The 15,488-nt window shown below is 36.4% G+C and overlaps 1 protein-coding gene across 9 annotated transcripts in view; it reads left to right on the top strand.

Annotated features, from left to right (window-relative positions):
* Positions 1-15,488, top strand: part of SLC4A10 (solute carrier family 4 member 10) — a 146,771-nt gene that overhangs the window by 98,053 nt on the left and 33,230 nt on the right. For 7 of the 9 annotated variants that reach the window (XM_071435040.1, XM_071435042.1, XM_071435041.1 and 4 more), the window contains 8 exons: positions 3,187-3,278; positions 7,671-7,828; positions 9,642-9,729; positions 10,212-10,358; positions 10,928-11,028; positions 12,421-12,595; positions 12,781-12,914; positions 14,161-14,406. In XM_071435040.1, the coding sequence (XP_071291141.1) occupies positions 3,187-3,278; positions 7,671-7,828; positions 9,642-9,729; positions 10,212-10,358; positions 10,928-11,028; positions 12,421-12,595; positions 12,781-12,914; positions 14,161-14,406 (1,141 nt within the window). The remainder of the gene's footprint in view (positions 1-3,186; positions 3,279-7,670; positions 7,829-9,641; positions 9,730-10,211; positions 10,359-10,927; positions 11,029-12,420; positions 12,596-12,780; positions 12,915-14,160; positions 14,407-15,488) is intronic. The other 2 variants (XM_071435039.1, XM_071435046.1) reach the window with 1 other exon arrangement.

The following is a 15,488-nucleotide window of genomic DNA, read 5'->3' as shown; positions in this document are numbered from 1 at the left end:
ATGGTTTATGCCTTCACCATTTGTAGCAGCCTAAACCCCTTATTTTCAGCTCAAACAAAAGAAGCAGTAAACCATGACAAATGTTTAAAATCTGGCTAGAGTTTGGGTAGAGTTTGGGGTTACTTTGGTGGGGTTTTTTGGTTTTTTTTTTGGCTTTTTTTTGGGTGTTTTTTTTTTTTTTTTTTTATGAAGAGATTACCTGTTGTCTCTGCCTTGTATCTTTGATTGCTACTCAATACAGTAAAAAACCCAAACTTGTTGTTCCATGATCCAGAAAGCTGTCCGAAGTTGTAGAGCTATTTAAACATGTCTTTCTGCCTCAAGGTAAAACTTGTGTTCTTTCAGATTACTCCAGCATATGGATAAATCAAAGTTTGAGGTCTTCTGTTGGCACAGAAAAAGAACATATGCTATTCTTAAAAACTTCACATACTTACTGGTGGTGGCTTTTTATTCCTTATATGTATATCTTTGCATATTTTTCTCCTAAAAGAAAGGTGGACACAATGTCTAAAAGTCCTCTGGACTATTATGCTGATTGCTTTTGACACCTCCAATTATGATGTTAAAACTTCAGTGTTTAAACAAGTGGTCCATGCTTTGACTCCTTCGTTGGTCAGTATATTTTTATCTGGCAGATATTTCTGCTCTCATTTTCTTGAATTTTTGGGTCTAGAAAAAAAAAGTGCAAATGCCTAATTAGCAACAGAAAGATAATGAACTACTATTTCTGTTACTTTCCTGTAGCTTCTTTCTAATGTAATATGTATATTAGTATGAGTAATTATTACAACTATTTCCCTTTTCATACATCCTTGGGCATAGAGGAGTGTTTAAGAAGAAAAAATGAAGAGTCAGCAGGTTTTCTATTACTACTAGATTTTAAGTTTTTTGGGAGTAAGTCAAGACAGAAACTTTCCCTAAGCATTTTATGCCTTCTCTTTTTGAATAAGGGGAAGGATTATTTTTGTCACATTAATAAAATCTCCAAAATAGAAATAAAATTTATATAATTTTTATATTAATGATTTTTAATAGCTGTAATACTACAGGATGATTCCTGTGAAAATAATTCAAAGACTGCTAAACAAACAATACAGAAAAAGAATTTCAATGTGAAGTAGTGCCCTGGAATACATATGGTAAAGATGATGGTGTAACAATGATGGAACTCTGTTTTTCTTTCAGTTCTAATTAAAACAGACAAATTGAATGACTGTTTGTAAATACCTTGCATATGTAATAATTTCAGGCTTCTGTTTTGCAAAAGATTTCTCCTGTGACGTGTAGGAATTAATAGCCTCTTTTTATGTTCCCTTAATTTACATTAATATGTGGATTTCTAAAATCAATCCTTTCTTTTTGTCATATGTAAATTTGAATCCTGACTTTATTCTACTTGCTTAGATTTACATGTTTGTCATTCTCTGTTTATTTCACTGTAGAGCTGAACAAAAGCCCTGATTTCTATTCTTATTTTGATCTGTCCTTGCCCTGAATCAGAGAGAAAAATGGAAATACTTGCAGTTTAAAGATAGGATTTCTAGCAATATATTTTTAAACATTCTGGTAATGTACTACCTAATCAAAGTGCAATATCTGTCTGTGCTGCCAGGATGCACACATGAGTCTAAAACCTGTTTTGTGTCATGGGAGATTTGTCTAGTGGAAAATGACATGTTGATTTTCATGAAAACCAGCATTTTCCTTAAGCAAGTGTTTCAGCTGGGAATTCATGACCAGACTTAGGGTTCCTGTATTGCTCAGCTGTGACAGAAACTGGATCCTTCAGCATTTTGGCAGTGGCTGAGGGGCTCTTGCAAGTGTCTGGTCCTGCTCAGTCTGGATCCTGCGAAGTGCTCGGCGTCCAGGCTGAGGCTGGGGACGTGCCTGGGCTGCAGGAGTGAGCCCCAGCAGTGTGAGGGGCCACACTGTGGCTTTTCAAATTGCCCAGACAATGTGCCTAGCTCAGGACTTCCTGACTGTCTTCATCTTCAAATATCATGAACATATGGTCTTTGTTACTGTGCAAGTTTAGGTTGATTTTCACCAGAACCAATGTTTTCACATCATCATTTCTCAGTCATATGAGAGACTTTATTCGCTATGGAAACAAATATATGCTGGGCACGAGATGCTGACTCTGGGCCAGCTGGACTCTGTAGTTATTCCTGGGTATGTGTTAGGGCAGTAAGAGATAGTTGGCTCATACATTTGGTACTTTCTCTTGTACTTTATTGTGGTGCTCAGAGCTGTGTGTGGCTTCTGACACGCCAGAGAGGGAGAAAGAGTGAAGGCAAGCAGGGCATGGCCAGTGCCCTGAGGGCTTTGTGCCCTGTGGGGTTTGTGCCTGCCCCACACCCTCGGTGTGTGCACAGAGGGCTCTGGCCACGTGCAGGGGCAATGTTGGCTTTAAGTAAAAATATGCTTCATATGACATAGACTCGTTATTCGACTTTGTGTTTTCTTTTTGAGCTTTTGTTGGCAAAATTCTGTTTGCCAAAATACTTGTTCTTTGTTTCCACAAGACTGAGGTGTATTTAAACATTTCTCATCTTGAGAAAATTTTAAAACTTCTTTTAAAATATTTTACTAAATCCTCATTGGAATTTTTTTGAAAATGTGTTTACTGAAACATTTATTTTATACATGTCCTTAATCACATTTTTCAATACTGGGCTTATAAATCAGTTATTTTCCAATATATTTATTTTTACACCAGTCCGCTTTTATGTGTTTTTTGTAGTTGTTATAATCAGGACATTCTTAATACACATGAGTAACTTTGTGAAAATTCGTAATCCTATTTAGGTCAATGAGGATTACTTTTGTAGACAGATATTACCCAAAATTGGCAGCCCCTCAAATTATTTACAAAAGCTGTGTGAAGGCAGGACTTTCCCCAAATGTGTACCTTTAGAATTGTACACTTTAATTGGTATAGAAATTTTGTCTTCTAATATCCAACAGTATCTTTTATATTTTTGAAATTGCCTTCTCACATTCTGAACTACACATGATGACTGTTCTCTCTTTTGAGAATGTGCTATTCCAAATAAGTTTTTAATTAAAATGCTATGTGTAGGTGCTCATATATCTATGATATGAAATGTATGCAGAGCTCTAATAATTGTGTCATTGGATGTTGCTTTATTTATAGACCTGTAATAATGATACTTTTTTTAGCAGGTCAGGTTGTTTCCCCACAGGCTACTCCAGCCTGTATTGAAAACAAAAATGATGTGAGCAGAGAAAACAGCACTGTTGACTTCAGCAAGGTAAGTGTTCACTGATGGTGAAGAGAGCTTCCTGGCTGCCAAACAGATATTTAAAATTAAATAAAATAAATCCATGCGAGTCAGGAAAATCTGTAAAGTGTAGATTTTACTTTAGCATTGAAGTTTTGTGTGCACCGCAGTTTCTGTATGACAAAACAGAATCTTACATTTTCTTTCTAAATTATATGTAAGAGGAAATCACAGTTTAGGAACACAGATAAATTTAATAGCATAGGTGTATATTTGTAGGGGAAACGTTACAAATTAACAGAAAATTATCTAAGTAGGAAAGTAATTCAGAATTCCTATAATTCACATTTACCTCAGATTTTTACTTTCTGTAGAAGTGATGTGTGAATGCCAACTATGCTTTTTATAACCTGAACTCGTGGATTCCAGATGTCTCAAACAGAATGTGTTTCTGTAAACCTACAACTTAATTCTTCTGGCAAGCCAAGATCTTTCAGTACACTTTACAAAAGATGTTAACTGTTCAGTAGTGGAGATTGCAATGACAGTTCAATGTTAGATAGCAAAGAAAAGCAAACAGCTCCTCAGCTTTAATGTGAAGGAGAATCCTAATTTGTGTAAGAAGTCTGTATGTACCTAAGGCAGTCACAATGGGTACAGACAACAGGCCTGGCAGGGATAGATGACTTCAGCTGACACATTAGTGCAACAAAGGTTGAGTAAGTGAAGAAAGGTGATTTAAACCAAAATTCTGGAGAACAGCACTTTGAGTCTGTTGAATTTTAATGTTAGTGCAGCTGAGCTAAAAGTAGAGTTATGTGATTGCTCCATCTGGTGCCAGACTTATTTCCTAGCAGCAGTAGCTATTTGCATCATTTGAATTTTTGACTGAACATTCCAGACTAGGAATTGTATATGGGTGAAATGGGAGGGGAAACTGATCTTTCTGTCAATGACAATGAGAAAAAAGGAGGCTGGCTGGGAATGTATTATGAACCACATTTCTGTAGAGGCTGCAAGAACATCTATAAACAGTGGCAGATTGTTAAAAATTTGATATTAATCCTTTAAACACATTTCAAACTAAAATTATGCTTTAAAGAGTCAAGTACAATATTGGTTTCATGATATTTATATTAAAGTCTTAAGTAAAACTAATTGGTTTTGCAAGTATTCTAATATCAAGATGTAAAATTTGTAAAGGTTATAAAATATAAATAAAATTATCTATTCAAAATTAAGCTATGCAGAAGTGAAGGGAATGACTTCAGTTTCAGTAGTGCTTTTTCTTGAACATTTCTCCAGTTGCTTTGAGTGTTTTAGGATCCAAATCCCAATCAGTTCTCTAACTGAAATTCTGTTTGTATTAAACAAGAATGGGAGCTGCATCATTTGATCTTTCACTCATTATTTTTGCAGTGCTGCAGCTTGCTGATCAAAAGAGCTATTGCCATTTAAACTAGCTGGAAGAAATCAACATTTCATCTTTTTCTAACTTCAACAGGGAAGGATACCAACAAGGAATTCAGGAATATGAAAGGAAGAACTTTTGTTAGGAGGAATGAAATAACAGTAAAGGATTGTAATCTAATACCTTTCTTTTTGACTGACTTTAAATAGATCCATTTATCTGTTTGAAGATGCATAAGTGCAGTTTCCCCTTGAAATGTGCTATTGCAATAACTCCCAACGGTTATAATTGGAATTATATGCACAGATTGTAGAGCAGTACAGTAATTTTCTCTTGAGTATTGTGATTTCTTGCTCTAATTTCGTTCCAGATATTAATTTCATTTATCTTCTACAAAAAAAAGCACCTTTGACTACCTCACATATTCTCTCTTTGCTAATCTGTTTCCCTTGGGCTATGTCTAATATTCCAAATTTGGAGCTGATTCAAAAAGCTGACTTAATCTGGATACAGCATTGAGACTGTGTTGATTGTATTGGTATCTATCTATGAAAAATGTGAGACAGGCACTGAAAGCTGTCTTGAGTGTTACTTCAGGAACATGGAGAGATGCTTTGTGCTGTTTGTAAATGTGTCACTCCTCTTCCTCTGCTGCCACCACCAGGACTTTGTGTTCTCAGGGTGAGGTGGAGGTGATGTGTCCCAGCACCACTTTACCCCCTGTCTGAGCAGAATGGGGGTGATAATTTAAAGACTTCAGCTGGCTCATTTCTACTGTTTATGCCAAAGACTGAAGGGAACATTAATTGTCCTGAAACACAAAATGGATAAAAGAGACTGTACCCACATCCCTTCTCACAGCAACATCCCTGTGCTCTGTGTGGAAACATTATTTCTGAGACAAACCCCTGTCCCATACTGACAGAGTTGGGTCTTTCAAATACCATGTGAAGCAACTGACTGGTGTTGAATGCCAGTTGACCCTGCTTATAAATAAATTTGGTTAATATGTTTTACTAAGAAGGGATGTTGGGTATTTAGTTTGTCTTCATGTCAGTTTATGTTTGGTTTCAGGTTAGATGTCCACCACTCTTCAGTCTTTGAGTTGCCCTGGAGGGACATGGTCTCTGCATTAGTTATTCAGTTTTGTATTTAATTGAAGCTTGCCTGGACTATTTAGGGTCAGGTCAGGAATGTGACTCAGGTTACGGTGCAGATTAAGATGCACATCAGGTCTCTCCAGCTAAAGACCTGGGATAAGAGATGTATTATGCATAGGTTAGATGAAGCATTCTACATATGTAGCTTCTGCCACTGCCATAAATTCACTCCCAGGACCACCTCCACTCTCATTATGCAGTGAAAGCAGTGCCTTTGGGATTTGGGTGTGTTTGCTCAGTTTGCTTCTCTGCCAGCTACGTTCCTTTTAATGGTGTTCTCTTCACTACCTAAACAATATTAGACAGTATTAGAATCTCAAGCTGAGAAATAGTACAGGAAATATCTGGAAATACTTTCTTGTAGACAGGAGACAGAGTGTTTCTTTCAAATTTGAATCTTGTGATCTGTATGTTAGAGGACGTCAATGTCACAACTGTAGCATATTGTATATGGGACATTAATTATTAAATGCTAAATGCATTTAAATGTTTAATCCATCCATTCACAAGGTAAACTCAGCTTAGAATGCAAATTTCTACATGTCTGAAAGACTGCTTTCTTCCTCTCAATTACAAATAAACTGTGACACCAACATTAGGTGCAGAATGAACCTTAGTTATATAATTAATCCTGAAGAGTTATTTCATTATTTGAGTGGAGAACAGAATTTACCTCAGTTTTTCAATTTACCTTGAAAAGTACTTGGTCTCCAACCTTCCAGGTTTATCTGTTTCTTGTTTAACTTTGTGAGGTGTTTAGTCATCTCTGTAGCTTAGGGAAGCATTAGATATCTCTTTGTGATCTCAGCAAACCAAGATTTCATTACACAGGCAACTGTGTTATATCTGAATTCTGATTTAGTGCCAGAGCCATTTGCAAGAAAACAATTTTCTAAATATTACCAAAAACTATGCAAACTAGTACTGACAGATGGCTGTAAGATAGACATTAAAATGGTCCACTTTAACAGTTTATATTGGATTTGGTTGCTGTTGTTGTGTTTAGATTAATAAAAGGAAAGCAAATGACAAAATTCATGCATTTTGAAATGTAGACAATGCTGGTGCATAATTAAATCAGACATACATTATATACTTTATTACTCCATGTCAGTCTTTGTTACAGAGAAGAGTCTAGAGTCATACAATCCTTCACAAATACCTTGAGCTTATTATAGCAATATCATGATGAAGCTGTGTCTCTGTTTTCCTATCATCCTGCAGAAAATCAACATTGCTGCCTAAAATTCCAAAGTTTTTCTTCTGCTTTCTTCTTGCTCTTGAGGCTGTCAAAGCTCATGATAGCTTATTTTCTGTTACTTCAGCAGAAGGGCAACTGTCTTCTGTTAAATCTGAAAACAAAAAAGCATCTCAGAGTAGAAAAAGGAAAATTGTGTGTAGTGGAATCTATTGTTCTTCTCAGTGAGATAATAATACAACAACTATGAGCTGTGAATTGATGATTTCCAGAATTGATAATTATGGAAAAATAAGGTGTCTTAATTTCCTCTACTTTTATGATTGCTATTAAGTATTCATGCTGTTATGAGGATAAATAAAAAGCATTACTAGGGGATTTATCCTATATTCTTAAAAATATTTTGAATTTTATTTGTTGTCTTTATAAATGAATTCTGCAGTGCTTTGTTTCCAAGAAAAAATGTCTAGTTTGGTTTAGAGAAACATTTTTATGAAAAGAAAAATATTCAACAGACAAGAACAGTGGAACTGCACAACTGAAATAGCCAAGGTTTTAGTGCAGTGATCAGAAAGTCTCTGTCAACAAAGCAGGGGAAAGAAAAAAACCCCTGTGAGTAACTTTTAGGTTGTAATTTAATATACTTTCCCCAGGTTGACCTACACTTCATGAAAAAGATACCACCTGGAGCTGAAGCATCAAACATCTTGGTTGGTGAGCTCGAGTTCCTGGACCGTGCCGTTGTGGCGTTTGTTAGGTTGTCGCCTGCAGTGCTGCTTACGGGACTGGCTGAAGTTCCAATTCCAACCAGGTACAGCTGGGCTGATCCTGCTTCCTGTTTCCCTGAGGACCTTGGGGGACAGGGTGATGTGCCAGTTACTGAGTGAGGAATTTGGTTTGCTCTTTAACAAAGACATCTCTCAGCCTTCCACTCACCCTGGAAATGATGTGTGGGTATATTCAGACACAAACTAGTTTTGAATACCTCACAGATGTAGAAATGTACGTTATAACACACAGTTTATCCTAGACAAACTGGTATTACTCCAGATGAAGTATCTCCCTAAGGTGAAATATTCAACTTCATAGAATATTTCATCTGGAACTGAAACTACTTGTGTGATACTGCATAATTATGTACAGAACTAAAAAAAAATGAAGATGAAATTGAGAAAAGGCAAAAAGCAAACTGTTTGATTTGGTTGACTAGGGAAAGTGAGTGAATAGATGGAGAACATGCTGTAAATATATTCTTAAAAAAATTTTACTTCTTCAAAAATTTACTTTGCATGGTACAAAACGAGACTTTTAACCATAAATTTTTTTAAAATTTATTTTTTCCAAGCTGAAACTTTTTCTGATGGAGTACTTTGATTCTGAAAACAAATTGAGGAATTAAAAAAAAAAAAAAAAGAAGTCTAAAATAGACCTTGTATTCAAATAGAAGAAAATTGGGATAGATCTGTGATTACATTGGGTCCTGCTGAGGTTAATTCAGATCAAAACTCCAGAGTGATTCTCCCATATCTGTGTTCACTAACTTAACTTTTATTGCGGAATCCACCCCCCACTCCCCCCTTTTTTTTTTATTAATTTGTGCATATGTTTCTACACACATTCTGTCTTTCTTTCCCTTTCCCTCTTTTAGTTTCTATGAAAGTAGAATTCCAACAGTAGGCAGTAATGTATTCCAGTTTGTGATGCTCAGGACACTCACGTATCACACTCATGTTATGCTATGAAATGCAATGCTGAGAATCAGATCCTTGCTTCTAACCAGATAAACATTTTCTTTGAGCTGTACTTTGTAGTTACAACATACTTTGGATGTTACTTTTTTGATGTTTTCTAGTTTTTGCATGCATATAGGAAACACTGAGGGAATTGGCTTTGGAAAAAGCTTTTCCTTGTAATCTCCCTCAAATTCCGACAAGAAAAAAAACCACCAAAAGGAAAATAACAGATTTCTTGATTTTTGGTCAAAATAAAAATAGTTACAAATTAGGACAATAAAATGTTTCTGCAAAAATTTGTATGCAATAAAAAAAAAAAATCAGTAATATGCATCAAAAGATTGTCTTTTGCATTGTAGCAAAACTGAAATTATAGTTATTTCATTTGAACAAATCCTCTGCCTTTTATAGAACTTTACTTGCCTACACCTCTCAAGTAGAGACTGTCCAGAGCCTTAATGGGGGTAAAAAATATTTTAAAATTATTTTATTTGGGTAAATTTAACATCTCCAAGATTGCAATAATTTATGTAACCATAGCCATTCTTTTGAATTAGCAGAATTAAATAAATTAATGTGTTCTGTACATAGATTACAGTTGCATACATTTATTATGTAAGTTAAGGTTTGTTATGTAAGGAGGTTTTGGTAGCCTCAGTCAAGACTGACTGTTAAGCTTATGACATATTTTTGGAAGCTATTTTCATATTCTTTTTCTAAGCAAAGCTTCATGTTTAAATGCATGTGTGAGGATCTTGAAGGAGATTATATATAGTGTTTATCTGAGAGATTCTTCTAGTCCACATTTTAGATATTTCTGTAATATTAATATTAATATTAATTTTGACCATCTATGCTTTACAATTTCCCAAATTTACTTTTAATTTGCAGATTTTTGTTCATTCTTCTTGGACCACTGGGTAAAGGCCAACAATACCATGAGATTGGAAGATCAATTGCAACACTAATGACAGATGAGGTATTTTTATTCATGGTTCAGTTTTGTACTAACTGAAGAGGTGTAATAGGGAATCTCCAGTCCTTCACATGAAATGTGGCTAATCATTCTGGTGATGACAACGAGCATTCTAACTCATTTCATGATCTTGTGACAGCCCAGATTATGCTGCTGTAAGGGGGTAACAAAATGAGAAACAATATTCATAAGCGAAGATGTCTTCACCAATAAGGTTCCATTTTACACAGTTGCTTTCCAGTGGATTTAATTTTGTTTAAACTGCAAAATCTCTCAAATATTTAGCAGCCATAAGGATGTTTTTCTGTAGCAGCTGGAATCTCTAAGATAATTAAGTACCAGAAGCTATTTTCAGTTGAAGCTGAGATTGTTCAGTGGGAACTTTACAAAGTGTGTTTTATTTCAGATAAGTGGAGCCATTATTTTAGAGGGAGTTCCTTTTCAATCTCTTTTTCCTCCCATGTGCACTTCTCAATTTTTCACAGGTATTCCATGATGTTGCTTACAAAGCAAAGGACCGCAATGACTTGGTGTCTGGAATTGATGAGTTTCTTGATCAGGTTACTGTTCTCCCTCCTGGAGAATGGGACCCAACAATTCGAATAGAACCACCTAAAAATGTTCCCTCTCAGGTTTGTACAGTGTGAAATTCAGATACTTTTATAAGTTGTGATGAATTTTTATTATGTAGATTTAAGTCTCATTAATTTAGCATTTACCAGAGTCACTATGTTTTGCATGCTGTTTTTATTTTAGGTTAATTTTCTTTAGAAGAACCCTTGACTTGCAAGCATACAGTATAGTGCTGACATTTGGTTTAGTTCAGTACTAGTTCTCTCCTGAGTAAATACAGGCAGTTGTATCTAAAGATACTAAATTCAGGGATAAGTGGTCTTAAACATTCTTGATTATTCCAAATAGCCATCGTTTGCTTTTGTTCTAAGCTTATTGCAAGAATTGATCAAGGCTTGTTACTCTTTAAAATGTTTTCTGATACAAGATATTTTTGGTGATCAATTCTTTAAATTTCATAGAATCACGATTCTTTTCACTATTAACTGTCTGGTAATAGAACTCCTTTACAGCTTATGAGAAGGTTATGCTGACGAATCTTAAAATGAGATTTTTATGTTTAAGCTTTTAACTTTCAGAGCCTGTTTCAGTACTAAAACCCACGAGAAATATCTTTTCCTTCTGGTAGGAGAAGCGTAAGATCCCAGGAGTGCCAAATGGAACTGCAGCCCATGGGGAAGCAGAACATCCTGGGGGACACTCTGGACCAGAACTGCAACGCACTGGAAAGTTAGTGAAAACATATTCCAAATCTTAAGTGTTCAAAGTGATGTTCAAAAGGAATCACAAGGGTCTGGTTCTCTCTCAGAAGTGTCTTGGTGCATAATTTCTTTCAGGCATTTGTCCTGATTTGCATGTGCCACGTAGCTGAAGAGGACAATACATGCTCATTTGCAGAGAGCAGGAGAGGGCAGGAGGGTTTGAGTGTTCTCATTGTGTTTATTGCAAGCTCCTTTCTCTAATATTTATGAAGGCCAGACCTTTCTTAAACTTGATTAATGTTTCTTGGTTTTGTACAGGATGACGGGAAACTTGATATAGTGTTGTGCCATATATTATGAATACTTACAGCTCTTTTGTAGTTGAAGTTTCTGGGTTGTGCAGCTTTAGCATTTCTTTTTTACCTCACTAAGCCGTGATATGTCCTGGTACATGAGGCTGTGGTTACCCTGGTGGCTGCAATATACAGAATGAAGAATTTGCCCCAAGGAATACTTGTTTTCTCTCATCTAATACGGTGTGGTGTAAGTGCATCAGCTGTCAGTGGCTGCCTTAGTGTAGTGTGGCTGGGCAATAGATGTTTCTTTTACTTTGCTGCCTCCTGACATTTAAATACTGTTCCTACCTTTAGCATGAAGCTAAAGATTCAGCTGCAGTGCTGGTGTGCACTGGGGCAGGGGAGGTGATGGCCAGTCTGGCTGGAAGTTGTTCTCTCACCAGAGAATCTGCTAATTGACAGCTTGAAGGATTGTTTTAATATTTAGGAGGTAGTAGCACTACACCACCTTCTTTACCTCAGCATGATCTGATACATTGTGTGCCTGTGAGGAAAAGAGCATTGTGGGGTTATTTACTTTAGCTGTATGGTATTTTGTAAGGGACCGTCTGTTCCTAGATATTTGATTATACTTGACACAGTGTAAATGACAAAAGATGACAGCTCTTGTCCTTGAAAAATGGTAGCATATATTCATTTCTGTCATCAAGTGTATTTAGGAACAGGTTCTCAAATAAAGAATGTGAAGCTGATGTGGGCAAATAGGCACTGTGATACCTCTCTAATTAAACAAATGTAAAGATTTATTTCATGTAATAAACAGTTTGGTTTAGTGCATGGGAGCAAGCAATTGTTCAGAACTTTGGTGTCTGGATGATTTGATTAGTTGAAGAATTTATAAAAGAGACATGTTAATGAGTTTGTTTTAAAACCACAATAATTTCCTGGTTGAAGTTACAAAGACAGGCTTCCTATAAACTTATTTTTTATGAAGGGTGAAACATAAGAGTATGAATCATTTGATCAAGGAACAGTAGCATCTCTGCATGTGATTGAAGCAATATTGTAAAAGAAAGTTTTGTGTGCCACCTTAATTGATTTGAGCTCTTCTATGTTTTCTTTAGATTTTTTGGAGGATTAATTTTAGATATCAAAAGAAAAGCTCCCTTCTTCTGGAGTGACTTCAGGGATGCTCTCAGTCTGCAGTGTCTGGCATCATTTTTGTTTCTCTACTGTGCTTGCATGTCTCCTGTCATCACATTTGGTGGTCTGCTGGGAGAAGCAACTGAAGGTCGTATAGTATGTGTTAAATCTGAACTTTTAAAACAAACTTATAGTTCTAGTTTCGTGGTTTGTATTTCCTTACTGTTGCATGAATCACCTTTATATATTGGTGTTTCAATGTTTAGAAGGCTATGGACTAAGACATTGCAAAAAGAACCTGTTTGAAAATTTATGGACACTTCTCTCTGTGTCGTATTCAGAGTGCAATAGAATCGCTGTTTGGAGCGTCCATGACTGGAATTGCCTACTCTCTTTTTGGTGGACAGCCTCTCACTATACTTGGCAGCACAGGACCAGTTTTAGTGTTTGAGAAGATCTTATTCAAATTTTGCAAGTAAGTGAAGATCATGATATTACTCATCCTTCATTTGTTTTTAAGTAAAAGTAGAGACAACTATTCCAAAGTGGAAATTCTAAGCAGTGCACTACAAGATAAATTGTTGCCTTTATCATCTTGCAGAGTCCAAAAATTATGCAGTGAATTGGTAAAGCGGAAAGGTGAATTTTCTTAAATTTAGGGCTTTTGTTTGTTTTAAAGCCTTCCCTTCCTTCCCTTCCTTCCCTTCCTTCCCTTCCTTCCCTTCCTTCCCTTCCTTCCCTTCCTTCCCTTCCTTCCCTTCCTTCCCTTCCTTCCCTTCCTTCCCTTCCTTCCCTTCCTTCCCTTCCTTCCCTTCCTTCCTCCCTTCCACTCCTGTTTTGAAGGGAATGACTGCTTCAGGATGTTTGTGGGGATTTTTTTGGGTTTTCTTTTGAATATTATCATTCTCTACTCTGAGGTAATATATTTAAATCAGTGGTTTATCTCATCTCTAACTTGAAAGGTGTTGTTTCTCACCAAGAAAGTGCAGGCAGTAGAAGTGGTCCCTCTTTCAATAGTCACTGGTACAGGCCATGCCATTCCCTCACCTGGACAGAGAGAGGGTGGGGTGTCATGCCACAAGAGCCACATTTAGGCTCATGTGCTGTACTTGTCATGTCTCTGCCACAGTGTGGGTAAAAATGATGTCTCCATTTGGAAGCCATCATGCTTCTCTGCCATCCAGTCTGCTTTTCTGCCTCACTGCTGTGACAGGGACTTCTGTGGCAGGATCTCCTGCACAACAGAGAGTAGGAAACCCCGCTTAGCACTCAGAATTTCTCGCACCTTCAGACAGACCTTTCAGTTTGCTGTGATAATGTCACACGGTGTGTTTGGAGCTCTATTATCATATGCAGTGAGCTTACAGAATTTTGATGAAAGTTGTTATAGCTACTCTTTCACAGCTTAAAAAGAAATTGACAGGTGTTGGCTGTTCACAAAGCAGGATATGGGATAAAAAGTGAGTGGACCTTACACACTTTGTGTGTGACTACTCTCAAAGCTGCTCACGTGATTACTTTAGTAGAGATAGAACTCCTTTTGTCCTGTTAATTGGGAGAAGAGCTCTGGTCAGGAGGTGACTTGATCTTCTGTTCACATTAAGTACATAATTTCTGATTCAGACTGTCCCCAAAAAGGAAATTTTGGAGCTGCTTTGTCTCCATTTACTGTGGCTGGACAAAAGGTTGAGTGAGTTGGTGTTTTTTTCTCTCCTTTTTAGAGAGTATGGGTTGTCATACCTTTCTCTGAGAGCCAGCATTGGGCTGTGGACTGCAATCCTGTGCATCATCCTTGTTGCAACTGATGCAAGCTCCCTAGTCTGCTACATTACCCGGTTTACTGAAGAAGCCTTTGCTTCTCTTATCTGCATCATTTTCATTTATGAGGCCTTAGAGAAGCTGTTTCATCTCAGTGAGACATATCCAATCAACATGCATAATAATTTGGAGCTGCTGACAAAGTACTCGTAAGTAAGATTTCTTCTCTTAAACTGTTAGGGTTTTTTATCCATAGGTTGTTTTCTCTGCAAGGAGCACAGCAGGAAGAGTTTGCAGTAGTTGCAGCATGTAGAAGCTACTCAGTCACTATGGTGTCTTATGGAAGTAGCAATTACTGGGGGGATGTGTACAAGCAGGACATATTTACTTAAGATAAGTAAAAAATTTATTTCCAGACTTGCGGTTTGGAAAAGCTTCAATATAATTAACCTGGAAATCCTAGAATTAAAAATAGGACTTAAAGGGACCTTGGTTTTAGGTCTCTATTCATTCTTATTTAATGAGACTTAATTCATGGTCTCTTCCTGTAACCTTGTACTTATGATTTATAATCTTTAAATGGCAACAGGATATTCAGGTAATGTTTGTATATCATACTTATCTTTGTTTTGTTTTGTTTTTTTCCCAAATTGAAATATTCACCTTTCTAAAAGGTTATAAGTTGATGTACCTGCTTTATTTTTACCTCTCTGGCGTTTAGGTCCAGGCTTAATTTGCAAGAACTGAAGTGGATTTGGAATTGTTAGATGGATCTCAGTTCATAATCAATTTGTTCTTATTACAAAGATTTTTAATCTAGCTCCATTTAAACAGCTTTACTTTATTGTGAAGTTTAAACATGTACTAATCTACTTGGGGAATAAAAAAAGTGAATTGCTTTTATCGATATTATTTCATTGAGAAGTAAACCCTCATAGACCTCTTTCTGTGATATGAGAACAAAAATGTTGTTCTAGTAAAGGACAAGATCCTAGTCTGTCCTGAGGCCAGTTAAGCTTGGTCACATCAGTAAATAAAATTTACTTAAAAAGCATTTTCAATGAAAATCTCTCTCCAGAAATGTCTTTATTTCATTGAACCCATTTGAACCCTCTGCATGAGCTGGGTGGGGCCCTAAAGCAACAGTGCTTGAACAGTGCCACATCTTCTGTTCACTGGAAAAACAGGAGTGTCTCAACCAAATGTCTCATTTGCATTTTAAGCTGGGAAAAACAGAACACAGCAACAGAGAAAACATTTGAGCTTTGTGTATATTATCACTAGAAAAATA

Source organism: Agelaius tricolor, unplaced genomic scaffold (assembly GCF_023055355.1).
Source record: "Agelaius tricolor isolate 1412-34295 unplaced genomic scaffold, bAgeTri1.0.p SCAF_10, whole genome shotgun sequence".
In the NCBI taxonomy this organism is placed as follows: domain Eukaryota; kingdom Metazoa; phylum Chordata; class Aves; order Passeriformes; family Icteridae; genus Agelaius; species Agelaius tricolor.
The sequence above is the reverse complement of the archived record's forward strand: the minus strand, read 5'-3'. Positions and strand labels throughout refer to the sequence as shown.